Genomic DNA, 23,818 nt, shown 5'->3' with positions numbered 1-23,818 from the left:
TGGATGTGAAGATTCAGACAGACGTGGATTAAATGAGAGGCTGAAAGGACTTGTATGGTATCTAAGAGGGAGGAGGGATGGTAAGACTGTAATTGTCTGTAGAAAAGAAGGTTGGAAGTCACATATGTATTTCTTAACTTTCGTCTTTTTTTCTATGGGAAGTTCTTAATAAATTTTTTTTAAATCTATGCGGTCACTAAGAGCCAACACCTACTTGATGGCACGTAATCAATCAATCCTTCCAAGTGCAGAGACAGTGCTTGGGGCAGATTCAGGGCATTCCAAAATGCTATTTCTAAATTAGGTAAAGGTTTCCCTTGACATTAAGTCCAGTCGTGTCCGACTCCAGGGGGCGGTGCTCATCTCCGTTTCAAAGCCGAAGAGCCGGCGTTCGTCCGTAGACACTTCCGAGGTCATGTGGCCGGCATGACTAAACGGAACGCCGTTACCTGCCTGCTGAAGCGGTACCTATTAATCGACTCACATTGGCATGTTTTCGAACTGCTAGGTTGGCAGGAACTGGGACTAGCAACGGGAGCTCACCCCGTCACGCAGATTCGAACTGCTGACCTTCCAATCAGCAAGCTCAGCAGCTCAGCGGTTTAACCCGCAGCGCCACCGTGTCCCTTATTTCTAAATTAGGGGGTGATATTTCTTGGGCCTCTAACACTGTGGCATCTCCAACAGCCTCTTTGATGCACAATAGCACCATCTTGTGAGGTGGCATCTTTGGTTCCGTGATCTTGCAAGGATTTGGCCATTCAATTTAATTCTTCTAAGTTTGAAGATCCAGAAACACATAGCAGGGTCAGAAGGCAGCCTGCTGCAGGCTTCTGCTGTCCCCTTTCCAATTTTTAGCAAACACATTTAAAGCTGAGCGCATAACTGTTTGAGGGACAGCTTTTGCTTTAGGAACAAGCTTAGCTATTTGGTTACTCAGGAGAAGATCCCATCGAGACGTCACACCGAAGAGAATCTTCTCTGGCGTTCCTCCCAGATGGTGGAATGCGTTCTCAAGTTTCCTACGCTGTCAACCTTTAGAGGAGTGGCAAGATGACCTCTTCAGCCTGGCCTTAAAGCATTGAGGACTTTGGTAGTATTTCTACATTATTAGTTTCAACATAGATTTTGTCTGGTTTTAAAATCTCCTTGCTATTTCTTCAAGCTACCTTGAAGTTCTATTTCTTGGCTTCACAACCGCATCATCCATGCTCTAATGAGGCGAGGTCATTTCCAACTCCTCTCATTTGCACAGTGACATCCTGAGCATGGCACCACTTTCCCCTTATCCTCCCTGGGGTTCTATGAATGGAAAGCCAGGACATAAAAAAAAAACACCAGGAAGATACTTTCATTTGCCTCCTTTCTCTGCAGACCCTCTTCTCTAAGTTCCTGATTGGCTGAGTTCCTACAACATACTTCACCTGGTTACCTAAAGATCCCAACAACTGTGTTTACAGGACATAGCAAGAGTACTTGGGACAAAAAGAGGTCCACCAGCAGCAAGGTGGATGGACTCAGCTACAGCGGCAATAGGTCTTGTGATGGAGGACCTGAAGGACCAGGTTGGGGACGGACAGAGATGGAGGAAATCTGTATGGTCACTAAGAGTTGACACAGACAAATAATGAATCAATGTCAGGTATTCAGATGCCTGCAGAAGGATCCAAAGTCAAGATGATGGTCACCACAGGTGATTGAAGCTGGGCCTTTTTTACCTGGAGTTGTAGCCACCATCTTGACAAGCTTCTGAGGGTACTATTAACCTCCTTGGCATGTTTGTATTCTAGCTAGATGTGCAAACCTATTCACAGGGTATAATTATTGTGAGAAGGACCTTGAGAAACGGGGTGAAGATGTGCTGCCTACGGAGCGGTCAGATAAGAGATGGCATAGCCCTCAGCTGCACAATGGAAGGAGAGAGAGGCTCAGAAGGGACCCTCCCTTATTTCTTCGGCTGTAAAGGAGACAATTTGCAAAATTCTGTTAATGTAGCCTGACAATGAAGTAGAATTAGCTCAACTGGCTGTGATTCCTGTCTGGTCTCCCTGGGAAGGCTGACACAGCTTAGGCTTATATGCATGGTGCAAATCCAAGACTGAGCTTAAGGGTGTTGTGTGAACGCAACCCCCAAGGAAGACCAGTTGCAAAAGAGGAGGCCTAGGGAGCCAACCATCTCCATTGGCACACAGACATACAGGCATACAGAGGACCCCAGATGCGTTCAGGATGGATGTTGTACCAGTTTTATTGGTAAAATTGAACACAAAGCCTCACGAACGCTGGGACATGCTTTTCCTTTTAAAGAACTTCCACTGGACCTTAATAGTGAGCATCCAGTCGTTCACATACAAACTCTTACAAGCGGATGTGTACACATGCGCCTCGGGGGGAAGATGATGGCATCCTGCTCGGGTAGATGGGTTCTGGGCGAGGCACGGGACGCCTACGATTCATTTGCCAGCCTTCTGAGCCTTCTGTGCTGACTTGGTGACTTTGCCAGCCCCGCCACTCTTCTTCTCCACATTCTTGATGACACCCACCGCCACGGTCTGCCGCATGTCGCGCACGGCGAAGCGCCCTGGAATGGCACGGGCGAGTTAGAGCAGCCCCTCTCTCCCCCCTCAAAACAAGGCCCTGTCGCGCACCAAACAGAGACCAGGTAGCCTCTGAAAGGGAACGCAGACCTGGCCTCGAGAACAGGAAAGGAAGGAGCGGGCCGTTAAGATGAGATTTGCAGAAACAATGGCGTATCTTGTGAAAAGGAGAAGCTTGAGAAGGAAACTCCCAATAACCCTGCCTTCATTTTGTTATCTGGAGTTTTTTCTCACACTTTCCCCTTTCCCAGGACTGAGTTGCTCTTTCTTTTTCTTTAATGGCTCTTGCATTCCTTCCCAAGGTCATCTTTACGCTCCTTTCGGTTGTCCACCAGAACCCACCAATGCCACCACCAAAGCCTCCTCGCGATGCCCTTGTTGCTGCTGCCACACACACGGCTATCCTCACTCGTGAGCAACCAAACTGACCGGTGTGCTGTAAGGGGTCAGGATCTCACCAGCCACTCGGTTCTTGGCTTGGGAGCGAAACTCTGCAGCCGAGCCAGCAGGTTCATTTGTGGATGCAGAACTGGTGGCTGCAGCCACGATACAAGTTGGAGCCCGAGAGGCAGCCACGAAGGGATGAGGGTTAGGGCGTGGAAGCACCAGGCAGGCCCCCAATGCTGGCTGTCGAGCGGCGTTGCGCTCCCACACAGGAATGGCCATTTTAATGTTTAAAGATAAAAATCACTCCAAATTTGACCCAGCGTTCAAATCTCCAAGGATCCCAGTGTTTCATATCCCCAGAACCTTGCGGGGTCTTATGCTAAATCTCATCCTTGTTCAGCCTTTTTGCACAATTTCTCTTCTAATGCCAAGACCTATCAGAACCGAGGGATCTTGAAAGCTCTGAGTCATCAAAAAAGGAACAGATTTAAAATTTGACATTCAATTTGGGAGGGTCTGCCAAGCACGGTCTAAGGGCGCTGCAAACTCTGAGCTACATACTTTGCCAATTCCTGTCCTAAAACATCTACAGGCAGTCCTTGCTTAACAACCATTCCTTTTGTGACAGTTCAGAATTACGACAGTGCTAAAAAAACCAACTCATGACTAGTCCTCACACTTACAACTGTTGCAGCGTCCCCGCAATCACGTGATCTCAATTTGGGCGCTTGGCAACCAGTTTGCATTTATGACCGTTGCAGCATCCCACGGTCACATGATCGCCATTTTCTACTTTCCCGGTCGGCTTCTGGCAAGCAAAAACAACGGGGAACTGTATGATTCAGTTACTGACCACGTGGTTTGCTTAACGGCCACCACAAAAGGGGTCGTAAAATCAAGTTGGATTTGCTTAGCAACCGAAATTCTGGTCCCAATTGTGGTTGTCAAGTGAGGACTACCTGTATCTCTAGATGCAAGACAGCATCACAAGGATGATCAAGAATTGGCACCACTACAGCAGGCAACCCAAAGTAAAGGGAAGAACATTTTAAGCCTCCTCTGAAAGTAGTAGTTGGAGCGAGGATACCAAAGGAGAGGGACAGGACACGAGGGATGAAATGCCCTGAATAATGTTCAGTAACCTGGTTCCACTCCAATACATTATATTCCAGCTACCATCAACAGGTTAGGGATAGATTGTCATGGAGAGAATCTATCTATCTATGTGGTCGCTAGGAGTCAAAAAAGATTTGATAACACATGATCAATCCATCAGCCACCAACTTCAGACAACATGGCTAGTGGTGGTGACAACCGGCTATGGAGTTCCACACATCTCCAGGGTCACCAGACTGGAGAAGATGGATCTCAGGATACGTTCCTTTTGGTTTCTAGGCATCTATGGATTTCAGCAGAAATGGCCTGTCATCTATCTTGTAACTGCCATCTACAAGAATGAAAAAGAAGCCATTCTCACCTAGGGGTGGGTACTGGGAGAAGCTCTCCACACACATAGGCTTGCCCGGGATCATCTCCACTATCGCAGCGTCTCCAGATTTCAAAGATTTGGGATTGTCTTCCAGCTTCTTGCCAGAACGTCGGTCAATCTTCTCCTTAAGCTCAGCAAACTTGCAAGCAATGTGGGCAGTGTGGCAGTCAATGACGGGGGAATATCCAGCACTGATCTGGCCTGGGTGGTTCAAAATGATCACCTAATTGGCAGAAAGTAAGAATCCCCAAATTATCCAGGATCAAATTTAGGTAGGACATTTTACGTGATGCCAAATGATTGGTGTTCTCCTGCATTCTTGGGTTTTTAATCCTTTGCTTATGTTGTTCATTTTATGCTTTTAACTGTGAGTATATCGTATGCTGCCCAGAGTCATGTTTCATGAGATGGATGGCTATATAAATCTATTAAATCAATCCATCCATCCATCCTTGGGGGGAACTTTCACAGGAAGATGGAATGGTCAACCTCCTTGCTTTGTGGGGCTAATGCTGCCCTCTTGTGGACAATTATGGAGAAACACCAAGATAGGTGGTAGTATAAAAGGTAGCTCAACTTGGTCAAAATGGGCTGTGATCTGTGAACATTTCTTCAACAATAAATTTTAGATGCCACAAACATCTTGGTTGTTTTTGCTGGAAAAGACTTATATAGCTTTCAATTTGAAACCCATGTTTCCCATCCTTTGCCTTGTAAGGATGTTTTGTTTTCTACCTACGAATGCTTTTGGATGACCATCTTTATTTTAATTCAAAGAAAAAAATTCTCTCCCCTTTCCCAGATGCTTCAGTGCAATTTGACATCTAAGCTTAAATGGGGAATAAGGAAGATATTTCTCCCCCTTGCTCTTCTACAAATTCGATCTCCTATCTCTGTTTTGCACCCTGGCAGAAGGTAAGAATTCTGTACTTGCAGACAAAAAGATTTTTTTGGCTCCTGGACTATAATCCTAAACTTGGCTCCATACACTGGCTTATTCATTTATAATTGCTTGGAAATAAATTTCACCGGATTCAATTCAGGGAAGCTCAAAGACCAAAAATTGCAGCTTCAGTTGTGCCTGTGGGAATGAATCCATCCCCTTCAGTTTCAGTCAGTTTGTTCCAACTGTCCCATTTTGAACTTTAAAAAGTACAGATGAATCTGGGCATGGGTCTTACACGAACCTGCCAAAATATAGCAATTTTGCTCCATATGAGCATTTATGCAGGACAGATTTGCTACTCTGCATTTGAACCTTACTTTCTTGAACCAACGGAAGTGCTTGGCTGACCTTGTTGGGCTTGGAAGCTAAGCAAGGACAGGCCTGGCTGGGAGTTGGATCGGAGATGATGAAGAAACCCCAGCCCTAGATGAGGTGGCTCCATTGTAGTAAGAAGGGAAGTGCGGCAACCACCGCAGTCCATTTTGGTCTAAGGACGGGAGAGAGAGATGTGGATTTCAACCTAGGTCAGGAGTATCCACCGGGCGGGTCGAAACAGTCAAGATAGTGGCCACAGCCATGAGATTGAAGCCCTGCCCCCTTTTAATGTCCACTGCATATTAAGAAGGGCAGAGCTTAGAACACATGGTTGTGACACCCATCTCAACTGTTTTGACCACCTCCCTGTGGACACACCTGACCTACGGACTGTCATATATAGGAATTGAATCCTAGAGCGTGAAATAGCAAGCTTACTTGATTATTCAGGGCTGTTTGAATATCTTATCAAGGATGCATCCTTCAGCTAGGGATGGCCACGGGGGGTAAGGTGGTCAATAAACTCAAAATGGCGGTCACTGCTGGGCAAAGCCCTGCCCCTTTTTACACACTTTTTTTTACATTTTTTAAAAAGCTTTTTAAAAAGTTTGATTGTGCAGCCTTGGCTGCCACGACTGCACATTTTGGACGCCCCTGCCTTCCCAGCAGCTGCATTTAGACATCCGTTTAACCATATTATTAAATTAATCCATTTCTTGGATTCGTTCAAACTATAAATCCACCTAATGGGCTCAGTTTTGTGTATGATGCTATTTCAATGCTTCAATGGCTGGTCATATGTCTTGCCTGAAGTCTTGTGGAAGAGAGTGGGGGTGGGGTAAAAGTCTGCAATAAACAAACTCTGCAATAAAATTGTCATGAGTACAGATGGAGAGCAGGGGGCTCCCATCCAGGCTGTAAAGCGCATGCGTAGCACTGAGGAATTAGGTAGCCATTCCAAGAGACACAGATCGGGCCCGCCTTAACCTTTGGGGTTTATATGTCTGGGTTTTTCCCACGCTTCTTCAGTTTGTTAGGATTTTCCTGTTATGTAGCAGCAATAAAACACTAGAGACCTGTTCCCTGTCTCAGCATGGTTCCTGGCTGTTAGGACAAAAATTAAAACATTTGCACCATGTATGAAGTTAAGAAAAAAATCTATCCAAGATTAACACCAACCACGGGCTGCCCATGAGCATCCGAGTGAAGAAATGTCGTAGGTTGCATGATGTCATCACGACAAACCCTAATTTCCCTGATGTCATGACTCATGTGATGTCATCATAGCTTGTATCAGGCACCTTTGGATCTGCATTGGCTAGGTGTTTACCTGATCTGGTTAAACACGTCATACAAACATGGTCAATATTTGCCCCCACTGAGATACAGATTTAGCCCCAAATGTTAGGACCTGATGACAGAGCTCTTCAAAATGGCCACATCTCACCTGAGAAGTAAACTGGGCCGCTTCCTGGGGTGGGTCAGATTTGCTGTCCCCGCAGACGTTGCCACGGCGGATGTCCTTCACGGACACGTTCTTGACATTGAAGCCAACGTTATCTCCTGGCAGAGCTTCGCTCAAGGCCTCGTGGTGCATCTCAACCGACTTCACCTCAGTGGTAATATTCACGGGGGCAAATGTTACCACCATGCCAGGCCTGAGGATCCCTGTCTCCACACGGCCCACGGGGACGGTCCCAATACCTGTGTAACAGCCACAAAGGCGTGAGATCAACACAGGACCAAACAATGAACATGGAGTTCCAAAGACTGTATGCTTCTCTTCCAGATGTGCTGGTCTTCAATCCCCATCTTCTTCTCTCAGTCTGCAGTATTACCCACAGATCTGGAAAGCCGCAGTTCGCCAGATGTTGTCACAGAATATGGTTTTTAAAAAAGTTTTCATTTAAAAAAAAGGTATTTGAATGAAGTGACTACAAGTGAGACTTATTTGCAAGCAGTAAATTCTGTTGTAGGTTCTAACAAACAGTTGTACATAAAGGGAGTGCTTTATTTTACAGAGTCTCTTCATACAATTAGGCAGAACTGGGCTGGATGTCAAAGAAAAAGGGCTGAATTATTTGTCAATTGTGAAGGAGAAGCAGAGAAAAAAGAAAAAGCGTTTCAGAAATCAAACCACATATTTAACATTCTCTTCCTATTAATCACTAATATTATTTATTCTAATTGCAAGTCTCTATACTGTTCCTTTATTTGCTTTTCCTTGAGAACTGCAGCACTTTAGGAAAAATAAGAATTTAAATAAAGACAAGTGACTTGACATTCTTTTGAAGTTCTGCCTTACCGAGAAGTTTCTATAAACACTAGGCAGCTCATTCATGAATTAATGTCTCTTTTCCCCACCCAAAGAACAATGGAATAATTCTATCGTTCAAAGCCTGCAGGAAGACGAGGTACCAAGTTCCTTTTATCTTTACTTTATAAACTTGCTTCTTGCAAAAAGGAATATTTGGGGCTTGGGACAAACATAAAATGTTGCTCCCAAATATATAAAGGGAGAAATCAGCAACATTTCCAGGTCAGGTAAACACCTAGCAAAAATCACACAAATCTGCCCAACGTCATGGGTCCCATAAAATAAAAATTAAAACAATTATTTTTCTTTTTTAAAAACAATGTAATGGATGAAATCTCAGTAGATCTCACAGATTCTTTAGGAAGTCTAGCAGAAACAAAAGGCTTGCAAAGCTTTGCAATCTCATAATTCTTCTTTTTTTTCCTGTTCGGTGGAGGGTGGGGTTAATGTTGGGGTCTGTAAATAATATTTAGAGGTTGTTTTGTTGGGTTGCCTGCAGCAATGTGTTATTAAGCTTTGCAATAAGGTCCAGCCTGCAGAAACTTAAAACTACAGCCAGGACAATCTACCGGAGCAGCCAAGGAGAGACTCGACAACCCCCCTCCAGATATTCATCTCACCTCCGATTTTGTAGACGTCTTGAAGGGGCAGACGCAGAGGTTTATCTGTGGGACGAGTGGGAGGCAGGATCGTATCCAGGGCCTCCAGAAGGGAGACCCCGCTGGCGTTCCCTTCCTTGCGTTCCACTTTCCATCCTTTGAACCAAGGCATCTAAGAAACAAAATGGCAAAAGGGTGTTTTGAATGGGGCTCACTGCACAACCAAAACCTTCTATGCACGCACGCACGCAGACACACGCACACAGAGGAAAATAATCCTTTTCATGCAACTGCAGGAATGCCCAAAACAGCAGAGACAAGAAAACTGATTCACCAAGTCAAGCCAACCTCCCATCCAACTCTGCATTACTTCCAGATATCCTATGTATGAAAGGCATCTTTCTTTTCTCCTAGCAGAGTCTGACATGACCCATCTTCTCTCTCTGTTGGTCAAGAAAGCATTTCTTTGATGCAGGGGAGGAAGGAAGAATTGTCCCAAAGCAGTCGGACAGGACCACAAACCGCAAGGATTTCTCCGGTTCCACATCTGGAATCCTCACCTTTCAGGACTCCAGGCAAAAACTAAAGCAACAGGAAATAGGAGACCCACTGCACATCCTTGGGGGTTGCAGCTGGGATTGTATCCCAAAGCACTGAGAAAATCAGAATTTGGAGGGTAAAGAGAAGTTTAGCAAACTGCCTTAGGATAGAACTATGAGCAACGTCCGGACTTTGTTCTCTCCAAGCGGTGACGAGGGCGTGGCATCTAAGCATCCAGGAGTATCCATAGAGTGTGGTCAAAAAAGTCAAAATGGCAACCATGATGGTGTAATCAAAGCTCTGCCATTTTTTATGTATGTTGATGATACCCAACTGTACATCATTGCCCCAGGCCATATGTTATCAACATCCTTTCCTGGTGCCTGGAGGCTATCAAGGTCTGGATGGGAGGGAACAGGTGGAGTTGAATCCTAGTGAGGTTGAGCTGCAGCGGAGACATCCGGGTTCTTGGTCACCTCCAGAGGTGTTCCTTGACTGGCAAGCATTACCTGTCAAGGAGGAGTTTCACAACCAGGGAATCTTTCTGGAAAAGCAGATGGAAGCTGTGGCCAGAGGGGCCTATGCTCAATTTCAGCTGATCCATCAGTCGGGATGCTACCTGGGGCAGGAGGGCCTGGCTACAGTAATTATGGGCTAACTGTAACAGAATGTGGGAAAGACCTTGGGAGGCGAGGCAAAGAGATGCTGCCTAGGGAACCGTCAGATAAGAGAGGGCATAGCCCACAGCTAGATAGTGGGCAGAGCAAGAGGTTCAGAAGGGACCCTCCCTGGTTTCTTGGGCTGTAAAGGAGACGGGAGGGGAGAACTGTACTTTCAGACTTGCAAGATTCTGTCAATGTAGCTTTACAATAAAGTAGAATTAACTCATCTGGTTGTGATTCCTGTCTCGTTTACCTGCTGAGCCCAGCAGTAACTCATTTTATTTGTAGAGTTTTTAAACAAAAAAACCCAAATGTAAACTCTCTCTCAAGCTGAGCTTAGCTGCCGATAACATGTTATTTTCCTAGCAACAATATGGAAGTGTTTTATTTATTTTATTTGTTTATTTAAATTTATGAGCTGCCCAACTCCAATGGACCCACCATTTTCTTCCTCCAGGATTGTTTTTTTACTTCCCAGCTGTAGCCTTCCGAACAGGGATTAACCAGGTCCAACCCCGTTTCACTTTTTCAAGATTAACCAAGCTCAGATAGGAGCAGCCATTTGCTATAACCATCAGGCTACAGATCATCCTAACAATATTCACAATTATTTACAATCAGTTAAGCTGCTACCTTTGGCTGATCAGGGCCTATCCTTAAAATCTGGATGCAGCTGATGATGCCAATTTATACACAGGATCAGGACTAGGATGTTAGGCAGATGAGCCAACGATTTTTTTTTTCTTTTAAGACTATACTAAATCGATTTGGGGGATATATTACAGCTTCCATCTCTTTCCCACCTCAAAACTACATGACTCATTTCTGGCACCAGGACAGCTAAAATGTCATGGTATAATTATGGGCTAAGAAAAGTTCAATGATAAAGACTTCCAACCTTTCCATAAGATGCATTTCAGATGAGAGAACAGGTCTAAGGAACAGATTCTTACTTACTTTAGAGATTTTATTTTATGTTGTTAAATAGAGTGACCCATGAACAAAGAAGCTTGGAGGTGCAATGTTTTGGATTTGATTCCAAAAAGGCACTTTGGAGCGAACGCATCACCTGCATGTGACTCCTTAAAGCAGCCCCCGCTTGGATTCCACATTCAGATTCCAAAAGATTGAGTTACCTTTTAACTCTACCTGACAGCTGAAAATGCAAAGGATCTGCAAGCTCTAGTGATGGGCTATGTATTTTCAAGTCCAAGCACTGGCGTAGGCCTTTAAAGCTGTAAACGGCTTGGGGCCAAGATGGTCACTCTTCCACTTGACCACCCTTTAAGACCGGGTTTCTCAACCGTGGCAACTTTAAGGTGTGTGGACTTCATCTCCCAGAATTCCCTAGCCAGCCATGCTGGCTGGGGAATTCTGGGAGTTGAAGTCCACACACCTTAAAGTTGCCACAGTTGAGAAACCATGCTCTAAGATCTAAAACCAGGCCTTTCTTTTCCCCATTCTCTTACAAGCTACTGAACTGGTGCAAATAAAAAAAAGGGGGAGCTTTTTTTATTGAAGGAACACCTCTTTTTCCGGTCCATTTCTGGCCGCTCTTAAGAAAATTATAAACACTCATTTAGATCCTCTTCCATTAAATGGGGTCAAAAGTACTTGGGCCCAAGTTGGTCTAGGGCAGGGTTTCTCAACCAGGGTTCCGTGGCACCCACGGGTGATCATGATTTATTTAAAAAGTTATTTCAGATTCGGCCAACTTCACACGGAACAGGCAAGTTTCCTTCTTTATTTTCAGTTTAAGAACACCGTTAATGCATTTTTACCGGCCTACCCATGGAACGAATATAGTGATTTTGTGACTTCCGGCCTACCTTCGAGCCTGAAGGGGCAGGGGCTCCCCGAGGCCTGAAAGATACTTCAAGGGCTCCTCCAGGGTCAGAAGGCTGAGAATGGCTGGGCTAGAAATATGAAACTGCCTTAGGTGCAAACACATTCCCCCGTTCAAGGAAAGGCTTTGGAGGACCGGGCAGTACTTTGGGCCTTGCTGAAAAGCTAAGCATGCAGTATTTCCAGGGCCACCTTTAGTTTTAAAGAAGCCTTATGGATAGCCCGTCAGATCTAGCAACGTCCCAAAGGCAAAGCTGACACGGGACCTCCCTCCTAAGACTTACGTTGGGAGACGGTTCCAGCATGTTATCACCGTGCCAGCCAGAGATGGGGACGAAAGGGACCGTGGCCGGATTGTAGCCGATCTTCTTGATGTAGGCGCTCACTTCCTTGACGATCTCATCGTAGCGCTTTTCGCTGTAAGGGGGCTCTGTGGAGTCCATCTTGTTGATGCCGACGATCAGCTGCTTCACGCCCAAAGTGTAGGCCAGCAGGGCGTGTTCGCGGGTCTGCCCGTTTTTGGAGATGCCCGCTTCGAACTCCCCCACCCCGGCAGCCACGATCAGGACGGCACAATCGGCCTGCAGGGGGGAAAGGGGGGGTGGAAATTTGCAAAAGGTGGTGCACGCACAGCTCTAAGGTTCCCCAGAGTGATTTGGCCAGGTGGCTTGGCTGCCCCAGGTGGCCTTGCCCCAGCGCAAGCAGCTTGCCCTTGGGTCTGGCAGTGCAGTCACGGATGACCTGGTCAACTGACCCATTTCCAAGCTCCTTCCAGCCACTGTAGAGGAGGCCCTAACTTCTGACCCACACAAAATCAATTTTAAAATCTGCAAGGGCCCAGCTGGAGATTTCATCCCTGCAGAGACCCCTCCTTTCCTTCCCATTTTCCACCTTGGCCAGCTGCGTGCAAAGTGGAGGGGACAAAAACTTACAGAGAGACTGATTGCCTAGAAAGCCCCACCTTTCAGGACCATTCTAGGACTCTTGTCTTTGTATACACAGCTGGTAAAAGGATGGGTTAGCCTAGTGTTTCTCAACCTTGGCCCCCCGAAGATGGGTGGACTTCCACTCCCAGAATTCCCCAGCCAGCATGCTGGCCAAGATTGAAAAACACTGAATTAACTCATTGCCCATCCTCTTGTGCCTGTTCCCATGATGGCAGAAGTAGTTAGCTTTCTTCAAATAATCACAAGCTATTTGTGGCCAAAACTCTTCTTCATCCTCCTTGTTGACTGGTTCTAGACATCCACACAACACAGACCTTTCCCTCAACTCAGTTAAGATGGTTGTGAGAACAGAGCCAATTGGGAGGTCACTGGTTTAAAAATGTTACAGCACAGCTTAGTTATTTTTCATATTTTTATTTTACTTTTTCTGTTATATTTTTCTCACTTTTTAAGCACATTTATGTATTTTTTATAATGTATGCATCTTTGTGTATTGTTTTTTTGTTTTTGTTATTTTAAAAAATAATAAAAAATTAATAAAAAAAGAAATACGGGAATCAAATATAAGCAATTTTATAGCATGTCAGGTGACTAATACCGTCTATGATCAACAGTGGTCTAGGAGAGATTAAAGAAACGCTTTCTACAAGCCACTTGAAATTCTCAGAATCTGCACTACTAACTTCTTCTAAAATATCAGCTCTTCCTATGAGCTTCAGGACCTACTGCTTTGAAGTTTGGCAATCAATGTCCTATCTGAACATTGTTTTTATTCATTCTAAATATTTTTAACATCATTAATGAGGAACATTTGGGAATATAGTCCTCGACTTACAACAATAGGGACTGGAAAATTCGTTAAGTTGTGCAGTCGTTAAGCAAGGCATCATGTGACCACACCCAATTTTACAACTTTTTTAATGGTGGTCATTAAGAGAATGGCCATTAAGCCAACCACATGGTTGTTAAGTGAATCATACAGTTTCCCACTGATTCTGCTTGTCAGAAGCCATCTGGGAAGGTTGCAAATGGCGATCATGTGACCCCAGGATGCTGCAACCATTGTAAATACATGCTGGTTGGAGAGCACCCAAATTTTGGTCATGCGATTGCAGGGACGCTGCGACAATTGTTAAGTGTGAGGACAGGCCCTAAGTCATTTTTTCCAGAGCCATCGTAACTTCAAACAGTCGCTAAATGTATGGTCGTAAGTCGAGGACTGCCTGCATTGCACCCATTTCCACTCCGAGAGGGAGTGCAAATATAGTATGAATAATATCTACGTTTTTCATAGCAGTGATAGGAAAAAATATGTGTACCAGGATGCCAACATATAGGGGAAAATGCCTTGAAAAAAGAAATGGTGCACAGCACCACCTTTTCATGAGCTTTCTTTGAATGGGTTCACCCGAGGTGCTTCTGAACCAATGCGGTCTTTCTCTTGTTACTCAATGAATTCTAAAAATACTGGATTGATACCTAAAACCCAACTGTCCCATGTGCCTCTATAAATAGTAGATGAGGTCTTGGAGAAATCATCCTTCACATTCCTTGGGGAGGGAAGGAAGCAGACAGGCCTCCAACTTAATCCTAAGGGTCTTGCCATCATTGGAACCACCACCTGCGAAGGCAGACAGGGCTCCTTTGTCTTCCAAGATACAGAAAACCAAGTTTGCAAGCTGTCATACATCCAGTATGACCCAGGAATAGCAGGCAGGATTGGGCCTTCTAGAAAGCAGCCGTGTGGCTTCTCTACAAGTGGGGTCACACCAAGGAGGACTTAGACAAGGCCTTTTTCCACACTGCTAGGACAAGCAGCAGCTTTTAGAATGACTCCCTCCATGCTGTTACGTTACACAGAAAACTTAACATCTGACCAGTGCAAGTGGGAAGGAGCTGATGCAGTGCAGATTGGAAGAAAACACTGCCAGAAACTTTGGCATCTTGCTCTCAGCCAGGCCTGCCCTTTGTCTGTGTCCTAGTACAGGATCAAGTCAGTGTCATTGGCCCTTTAAGGCTTTGCAGTTCTCAAAAATCCATGGCTCTGGTTAGCTGCCAATCAAGACTATAAGGTAGCATTATCAGTGAAGACAAAAGTAATGCGTGCTTCCTAAATTAGCAATCAATCCAACGTTGGTCCACTCCCTCAAATACAGGTTCCTGTTGCCAGTTCCCCAATCCAGTGCTCTCCAGCTTCCAAAATTCCTCACGCTAGGAAGTCAGTGGCTCAACCAACTGGAGAACGCCAGATTGGGAAAGGTGGAGTTCAGCAACTAACCCGACCCCCCAGTTAAGGCCATGCTGCTTGTCTGCCCCTTTCTCACCTGTGAAGTCCCCGTAATCATGTTCTTGATGAAGTCTCTATGGCCTGGAGCATCAATGATGGTGATGTAATACTTGGTAGTCTCAAACTTCCACAGGGAAATGTCAATGGTGATGCCCCGCTCACGTTCAGCTTTCAGTTTGTCCAGCACCCAGGCATACTTGAAGGACCCCTTTCCCATCTAGCAGGTAGCAAAAAGGAAAAAGAGAACCCCAGGTTGGATATAGGCGAGAAATGAAGACAAAGTTCTGGGAAGCATCAGACAAGGGGGTGCGTCTATCTCTGAACCATGAATTCTGGCCAGTGGGGTTCAAAAGAAAGGCTTCCCTGTAAAGTGAAAAACCTTGAATATAAGAAGGATCATTCTCTTCTTAACGTAACATGTGCAGGAACTATTCCGTACGCAAAAAGGGCTGGAGCATTTTTAAGTCCAGAACGCCCAGATAACATTCAGAAGCAGCTCAGACAGAGACCTCCTTAATTCGCTGAAGTATAAGGAGGGGGGGCAGCACAATCAGACTTGCAAGGTTCTGTTACTAAAGCCAATCTCAACAAAAGTAGCTTTAGCCATCCTGGGCAGTTATTTCCTGGTCTGGTCTACCTCAAGGGGCTGGCACCAATAGCTAGAGCTCACACAACATGCTTTACCTGGTCAGGTACAAACCTGGCAGGTGCATTCACATGGCATGCTAAGTCAACCGAGTCTTCGTACTGTTAAGTTTTTATCTGGCTTTGCCTGTTCTATGAACCCAGCTGAGCCTCTTTGTTTAGCATAGGGCTGAAATGTTTTGTGGAAACCCAAGAAATTGGGTAATTCAGCAGGTGAACTGTGTTGTGAAACGCCATCAAGGTTGCTTGACAAAGCAAGGGAATACTTGCTGTGATGGGTACTCTGATTTTCAGCTGCTACCAGCCATCTGACTAAAGGAATCCAGCTCAAACTTTGAGGAAATTCTGCCCCCCCCCCAAAGAGACCAGAGAACTACATAAGCTGAAACCCAGGGTTGTCTCGTAGCTTGCAAGCACTGGGACCATCCTTAGCTCCCATCTATAATCCCAAGAAGCACTTTGAAATTCCTACACAGTTTTAGGCTTAGCAGCTCTGAAGAAAGCAGAAAGAGAAATCTCAGCCCAAAAATAATAATATAGTAGCTTAATAGACTTCAGCAAAGGATCGTAACCTTGCCGTGGTGCTGGAGCTTGAGCACCTCAATGATGCCATGAGCTAAACCGTGAAGGGCCACCCAAGACGGGAAGGTCATGACAGAGAGGTCAGACTAAATGCGATCCCTAGGGAAGGTAATGGCAACCCACCCCAGTATTCTTGCCCTGAAAACTAAATGGATCAGTACAACCAGAGATACGTCGGTATACCATCGGAAGATGAGACCCCCAGGTCGCAAGATGGCCAAAATGCTACTGGGGAGGAACAGAGGATGAGTTCAACTAGCCCCAGACGTGATGACGCAGCTAGCTCAAAGCCGAAAGGACGGTTAGCGGCCGACGGTGCTGGTGGTGAACGGCGAATCCAATGTTCTAAGGTTCAAGACACCATTGGAACCTGGAATGTAAGATCTATGAGCCAGGGCAAATTGGATGTGGTTATTGGTGAGATGTCAAGATTAAAGATAGAAGAGGGGCCGACCAAGGGCAAGGTGGATGGATGATATTCTAGAGGTGACGGACTCGTCCCTGAGGGAGCTGGGGGTGTTGACGACCGACAGGAAGCTCTGGCGTGGGCTGGTCCATGAAGTCATGAAGAGTCGGAAGAGACTAAATGAATAAACAACAACAAAGCTTAATAGAACCCAAACCACTAGGTCAGGATTTCTCAATGAGGGTTCGGTGGTACCCTCGGGTTCCACAAGAGGCCACTAGGGATTCCCTGGGAGATCAGAATTTATTTAAAAGGTTATTTCAAATCCGGGCAACTTCACATTCAAGAGGTAAGCTTCATTCTTTATTTTTAGTTTAAGAACGCTGTTCATGCATATATGCAGGCCTACCCATTAAACGAATAAAATAATTGTGTAACTTCTGGCCTATTATTTGAGCCCAAATGGGCAGGGGTTCCCCAAGGCCTGAAAAATATTTCAAGGGCTCCTCCGGGGTCAAAAGGTTGAGAAAGGCTGCACTAGGTGAACGACTCCCTTAAACCCAAGACGGAACACTGATATATTTAGTGAATTCAAACCACTTCTAATCTGCCCCCATGCAATGCTTAAACCAGCTCAAGCCCATCATGAGAATTACAGCCTCATGTCAATAAAAGGCAAAGACCTCATGCTTTTAAACCCACAGTTCTCAGGGTAGGTTCAGCCTACTCCTTGTTGGATTTGTCCAGCATCTTAAGATTAGGATAGGATGGGGTTAGAAGCTTGCAGTTAGGGTGCTGTGGGAATCCAGCATGTTGTGTCAACACCATGCCTTATGTGTTCAGGTATCTCAAGTTGTGTGTGTTTGGGCCCCAAGGAACTGGGCATGGTTAATCTGGATTTAGTCTATCGTGTGAATGCAGTCTCTGGGTTTCAGCACAACTGCTATGAAAGATTGTACGAGACAGTACTGGCCCTTATAATAAAGACAGGACAGAGAAGGGGATTGATTAAAATGCAAATACTGGTTGAAAGTAAGGCCTGGGCCAGCTGCAGGAACATTTGGAAGACGCTGGTGTTACGATGTCATCACGCATTCCCAGCCAGCATGGCCAAATAATTTGTGCCATGAACAAATAATGTATTATTAGGGAAGATACCCACTTTTGTTCAATTTCCATCATTATTTTGCACTTTTACTATTTTACCCAGCTAATTCTGCTTTTTCTAAGTGTGGCGAGAGAAACGGAAATGATGCAGCACACTGTGCCATCACCCTCTTGCTGGCTTTTAAGATCCCCTATCGATATCATCCGTACCTGTAGCCATATGGACTAGAAACCTGTGGATTTTTAAAAACGGACTCCTGTGCTCATGGAAGCCCATGCTTACGCCAGTATTTGGAGGAAAATGTAGTCTCATAAATCACTAACAAGCTTATCGCATGTGAACAATGAACCCTGAAAAAAAGTTCAATGCCTTGGAACAGTTTTCCCCAAATCTCTCTAGATAGATGGGATGAAATGACATATCAGTTACTGAACAAGGCCAGACTCTCTGACATCAGCCTTACTTCTAAACGTGCTTCCATAGTCAAGAACAACATGCAAGAGTACTGGAAATAATTCTCTTTAATTCCAGCAGGTCCATTGTATGCTGCATGGACGGGGGTGGGTGGGGGAAATATCTTGTTATTTACAAGCAGTTCCTTCTGAGGAAGCCCATTGCCTCCCCATCCACAGAAAGGAAAAGAACTGAGGATAAATGATCAAGGATGATCAGAATATATCAGGGGCCCTACCTGAACTTGGCTGAGTTGTACCAGTTCAGAAAAACCACCAGACCAACCACAAACTGGCCTTTTCTTGCAGAAAACTGAGCACACTAGATTTTGCTGCATCACAGGCCTGTTTGCTAGTTCCACCCTTACCCGCTTTTCAATTGGCTATGCCCAGTGATGGGGAGGGGGGCTGTATTTTCTGGCTTCATATAATGCCAGCTCTGAAACTAGAAACACAGGAGCAGCAGGCATATGGTTAAAGCCTTTCAAAGACAGGGAGAGAGAGAGAACATCTAAACGATCACGCCATCTGCTCTCTAAAGCCAAGCACCATCTTTCATTGTACCTTTCTTTTCTTCCCCTCTCTCTCCCCTTTTTTCCCAGTTGTTCCTTTGATAGTCTTATTAAAGCCGGCCTCCATTTCCTATACATGCAATCAAGTGGAAAAGAATCCACAACCTTGCATCAGAAAATGGAGTCGGAAAGCGCAGTCACTTGGCTATTAATAGCCGGCTTCCATCTCTTCTGCAATGCCAGGGAAGGTGGCAAACAGATGCCTGCTTGATTTAAAGGCACAGATCACGGGAGAAGAACGCAGATGGCGATGCAGAGGCAGATCACTTGGCTAAGCAAAAAGAAACAGCAAACAACATCTAAGCTCTTCAGAATGTCAGAATTTTTTTTTCCAAGTATCAGGGTTAGTGTTTTGCAACATCAGTAAAAATACAAAAGCTTGGACAGAAGGGCTGGCAGTGAATGGACTTCTATTTTTTTAAGAAGTAAAAGAAATATCCTGAAACATTTATTTAAATTTCAGTAAATAATAATAGAATGATTCCAAATACGATGACTCGGATGCAAACGATGCCTGCAAATGATTCCTTCCTTGGGATCTTGCTTTCTAACCTTGGTCACTTCAGACACTAAGCGGGATGACTCACATTAAGCTCCTCTGATGAGCAAGAGCAGATTTAAAAAAAAAAAAAAGGAAAGCATTTCTCCATGACGGATGCAATATTACACCCCCATCTTGGTGTGTTCCTGCCTTAATAAGCCAGCATTGTAAGCCATTCAGACATAACACTAAGCTAGTGATGGAGTCTTCCTGGTTCCTTTGCCCATATTCACTAGCAGAACAAATCAAATGGATGCAATTTAGTTCGCTGGTTCTAAATAGGGCAGAATTATGATGTGTCCTCCTAGCTTAGCATCATGACTGAAGTCGACCCACAGAAATCCTGAATACAGTGTATGAGCAAATTGGCGGCATCTTTACTGATCTCCAATTTCTATCTGATGAGAAGAACTCCAGCATGGAATGTAAACTGACCTTGCTAAGCGGAGATGATTCCACTGTTCAAAAGGGACAGGGTTTAATTATAAGCAGATTTGTATCTGAAGTAAAGAATTGGTGTAAAAAGGCCAAATTGCCGAGAAAGCAAACAAAAAAAGGAACTGGGAAAGCTGATTTGCTCTTCTGACACTCAATTATGTTTTCATTTAAAGCGGAGGTGCAGATCTGACCATCCAGAACACAAAAAGCCATTTGCAATTCAGAAGCAGCCCAAATATTAACTATCGGTCCTTGGAAATCAGCTATCAGTTGCCTTTGGCAAATGACAGAGAAGTTGGGATAGAGATTGGGGTTGCTCCCCATCAGTTTTTCTCTAAGAAACTGGGGCCTGCAGCTGCGTTTTAATGAACGCTGTTTTGAAATGGCGTCTTATTTTGCAAGACATCCCTTCCCCAGTGCCTTGCTAGCAATTACAAAGCGAGACAAAGAAATAAGATTTGTCACACCTTTCCATATTATGCGCCATCTTTCGGTGGCTCTGCGCTGAAAATAAAGATGTGCAAACTGGGCCCCAAGAAAGGATGAATTTAGGTTCCTTTAAAAAGATGTGAATGACTGCTGGCCTATTTTGCATAATTTATTCAGCTTCCCGAGAAGAACAAGTCCTTTTGCAGTGGCACTGAGAAATCGCTTCCTGAGCACTAAAAGTATCTTAATTTGCTATTCTGGTCTCTTGTGATGTCACCACGTATGGCTGCTGCCCATGTGTTATTTTCCCCAAGCCCTCTGTAAACCTTAAGGACTAGAAACTTGAGAAATGCTGAGAAGAGAAAGCCCATCCTGCAGAATTTCAGATTTCACAGCAAGTTGCCTGCTTGTACAATGTGATCACAACACTGCAGAATTCATGTCATCTGCCAGGGACCTCAAACGTTAGCATATGGCTCCAGAAAGAGATGTTTCCAAAAGCTGAAGAGACCTCTTGGCAATGTCTCTCCCAAAACATTTTTCTTCTACCCAACTTGGAGATCTGTATCAGTATTTATTATCATTTTACAGATCAGCACAAAGCTCTAAAAAAGCAGTGATAGGATACGCGTTTATTTCAGGAACTGAAGAGGGTGGGTGTGATCAAGGGAGAAATGGAGGAACCAAGCTCAGAAGATTAGCGGGTATCTGCCTTTTGCAAAAAATAAGCTCCCTCTCTTCTAGCAAAGATGGTGCAGGACCCTTTTGTTGCTATCTTGAGTTTAAGCATCATACAAAGCAGGAAAAAGATTACACCTATCAGGAGGTCTAGTACAAAAGCTGCCAAGTACTACTTTAAACCTTTGGAGAATCTCTGTAGCTCAGGGTTGAACTGTGGAGTCCTCGGTGCTCTCTGAGCTTGGTTGTTGGCTTGCAGACGTTTCATTACCCAACTAGGTAAAATAATCAGTGCAAGTATTGATGATGTCACCTTGTTGGGTATGTTGGGTAACCGATGATGCCACCTAGATGAAACGTCTGCAAGCAAACAACCAAGCACCAAGAACTCCACCCTTAAACCTCTGGTTTGGTTTTGGTTTAGTGCACTGAGTAAATTCAGGTATCTTAGCTTATAAACCATGATTCATGGCTAAGTGTGATATGGGAGCTCAGTTGATGAAGTGGATGACAGAGGATGGGTCATCTACAGTTGCAAGGTGCAAGGGGGCCATTCACATTAAACCTCTGCTTTAGTTTTGGCTATCTTGAATGCAGCTATCTTGGTTTATAGACCACAGCTCATGGTTCAGCATACTGGGTACCCCCAGCCAGTTGGGGTTTTAGTCTCACTATGACTTAGTCAAACCATGGTTTAGGATGTTGTGTGAACTCTGGTGAAATGGAAGATGGAACCTGGGTCAACTACTATTAGATCTAGTTCTCAACGATTATATTTACAAATACATGTGTGTGTGTATGTGTATTTCTGAGGATAAGAAAAAAAAATCTTGGGATTTTGCTTCCCCCCCCACTTTCAGTGGAAGAATGTCAGTCATCTTCTACTGGTCCATGTTCTCCTGCTCCCCCTAGTACATTTCCTGAATGAGGAACTCCAGAAATTAGCTAGATGTAGCAGCATCTGCACCATCTTCAACAGAAGACAAGAGAGCCTTCTGAACCCCTTCTCCCAAGAATGAGCTAGCTCAGTTTAAATTTAAAAAACAGATATGGCCCAATTCAAATTAAGCCACAACACTGAATCGATCCTTGGCTGAACTTGGGACCTAAACAAGGTTGATCCTGGTTAGTCCTTGGATGGAAGACTCCAGAAATCCCAGAGCTGAAAAGTAGATTGAAAAGTCAGAAAAGCATCCCAAAAGTAAAAACAGTGGCAAACTCCTTCCATTATAACACCCAGGGAACTGTGCTAAGGGCTGAGCCTCTCTCAAAGATGGCTTATCTTTCCTTTATTCATAGTACCTGCTGTAGCTACGACAAATTACAGTGGGCAGCTGTGGGGCCACCTGCTCTGAAAGAATCCTATCTCCTCATTTTTGGACAGATCAAGAGATGTCGTCTGCACACAAAATGAAACTAAATAATGTTTTCAGTCTGGGGAGTCAGCAGGAAGAATCGCACCCTTCATAGCCACCTTACTAACTGGAGAAGCTGGTTGGTTTAGCACCATCCAACACAGAGTATTTGCACACAAGCAGAAGACTTGGAACCAGGAACACAAATATTATCGGTATAAAGACAGCATGACCCATAACAGGGCAACTAACAAATTGCTCTGCCAGGAAGTAAACGGTGGAATTATTCTGGGACTTCCAACCCTTGTTTCTACACTATTTGGCTGCTTCCAAATATGAAGGCAGGGAAGGAAAGACAGAAAGGGCTAAGGAAAGACAGAGAACAAAATAAAGCAAAGAAATACAAGGGAGAAACTCAGAACATTGCCTCATTTTTTTTTCCAAATTTAAAAAAAAAAGACCCACATGCAGCCCACAAAAATGGTAACAGCAATAGTTCAGAATCTAAAACAAAAGAATTAATGTTTGTCTGCTTCTAATTTGGATTGTTTTTTGAGTTGTTCTCACCCACTCAGAGGGTCGCAATGTTCGAGGTGAGCAGCCCCCTGCATTCTTCAAATAAATGAATAAAATAAAAAATAAACCAAGAGAAAACCAAGAACGATGTTTTTCAAAAGGGGAGGAAGAAACACAGACCTTTTCAGGATCCACGTTCAACAGGCCTCTCCCACATGGCATTTGTTCAGGGCATCTTTTAAGAAAAAACAGAGCTGAATATCCCAGATATGGGTGAAAGCTGGCAGAAAGGATGCACTGATTTATTTTTTTTCTTTTCTGTACGAGGCAGGACAAAAAGGGCCAATGTGAAGGTCAGGGGATAAAGACCAAGGGAAGCCCCTTCTCTTACCTCCGCAGCTTCCTTCTCAAATTTCTCAATGGTCCGCTTGTCAATGCCCCCGCATTTGTAGATGAGATGGCCGGTGGTGGTGGACTTGCCAGAGTCTACGTGTCCAATGACCACAATGTTGATGTGCGTCTTCTCCTTCCCCATATTTCCTCTTTTGGCGGCGGAGCCCTGGGCTTACAGGGGGGTGGGCAGGGGAGGGGGCTGATGCTAGCCAAAAGGATGGAAAATGGAGCAGCGGCTGCAAAGAAAGGCTGTTGCAAAAAGCAGAGGAGGAGATAAGGAGGGTTGTCGCCAGGAGCAACAAGAACACAACACAGAGCCACATAACACCACACTGCCCAGCCTTGGATTCCACCAGCAACAAAACTGTGGTGATGGTGGGGGGGGGGGGTGTTTCCTGTAATAACATTAAGCCTCTTCTTTAGGCATTAAATCCTTTGCTTGTGAAATTCCAGCCAGAGGATTTCCATCTGTGTCTCCCTGGACAGATTCCTCTTAAAAGTTTTATCAAACTTCACCTGCCTTCCACAGCAGACTAAGCATGGGGACTGTGTATATGTCTATGTATAAATATACATACATACATATATATTCCAAGTTAATTGTTTTATTGCATTATGAAATGCAAGTAATGCATTACGGAATACAGATAATAACTGAGTGCAGTGGTATTTTTACAATAGAAACTGGAGAGTGTTAACTCGGGTTAAGAGAAATGAAACCTTTAAGGATGAGAAATAAAAAAAAATACATGTGTTAAATAGGGTTTCTAAA

The 23,818-nt window shown here is 44.6% G+C and overlaps 1 protein-coding gene across 1 annotated transcript; it reads right to left on the bottom strand.

Moving 5' to 3' along the window:
- Positions 1 to 2,230: 2,230 nt before the first annotated feature.
- EEF1A2 (eukaryotic translation elongation factor 1 alpha 2) lies at positions 2,231 to 23,258 on the bottom strand. Its single transcript, XM_063296929.1, has 7 exons — positions 23,045 to 23,258; positions 14,969 to 15,148; positions 11,982 to 12,278; positions 8,672 to 8,822; positions 7,182 to 7,438; positions 4,462 to 4,696; positions 2,231 to 2,581 (listed from the first exon to the last, which is right to left on the bottom strand). Exons 1-7 carry the CDS (start codon positions 23,186 to 23,188, stop codon positions 2,454 to 2,456), a joined length of 1,392 nt encoding a protein of 463 aa, XP_063152999.1. The 5' UTR covers positions 23,189 to 23,258; the 3' UTR covers positions 2,231 to 2,453.
- Positions 23,259 to 23,818: the final 560 nt, after the last annotated feature.

This window comes from Candoia aspera, chromosome 3 (assembly GCF_035149785.1).
Source record: "Candoia aspera isolate rCanAsp1 chromosome 3, rCanAsp1.hap2, whole genome shotgun sequence".
Taxonomy (NCBI): domain Eukaryota; kingdom Metazoa; phylum Chordata; class Lepidosauria; order Squamata; family Boidae; genus Candoia; species Candoia aspera.
This window is presented reverse-complemented; position numbering and strand designations above follow the sequence as displayed.

Coding starts and splice junctions, on each gene's coding strand:
- EEF1A2 (XM_063296929.1), bottom strand. CDS start 23,188: ATGGGGAAGGAGAAGACGCACATCAACATTGTGGTCATTGGACACGTA. Junction 12,279..14,968: donor TGATTACGGGGACTTCACAG/GTGAGAAAGGGG, acceptor TCCCCCCTGCAG/GCCGATTGTGCCGTCCTGAT. Junction 7,439..8,671: donor AGACGTCTACAAAATCGGAG/GTGAGATGAATA, acceptor GCTGTTACACAG/GTATTGGGACCGTCCCCGTG.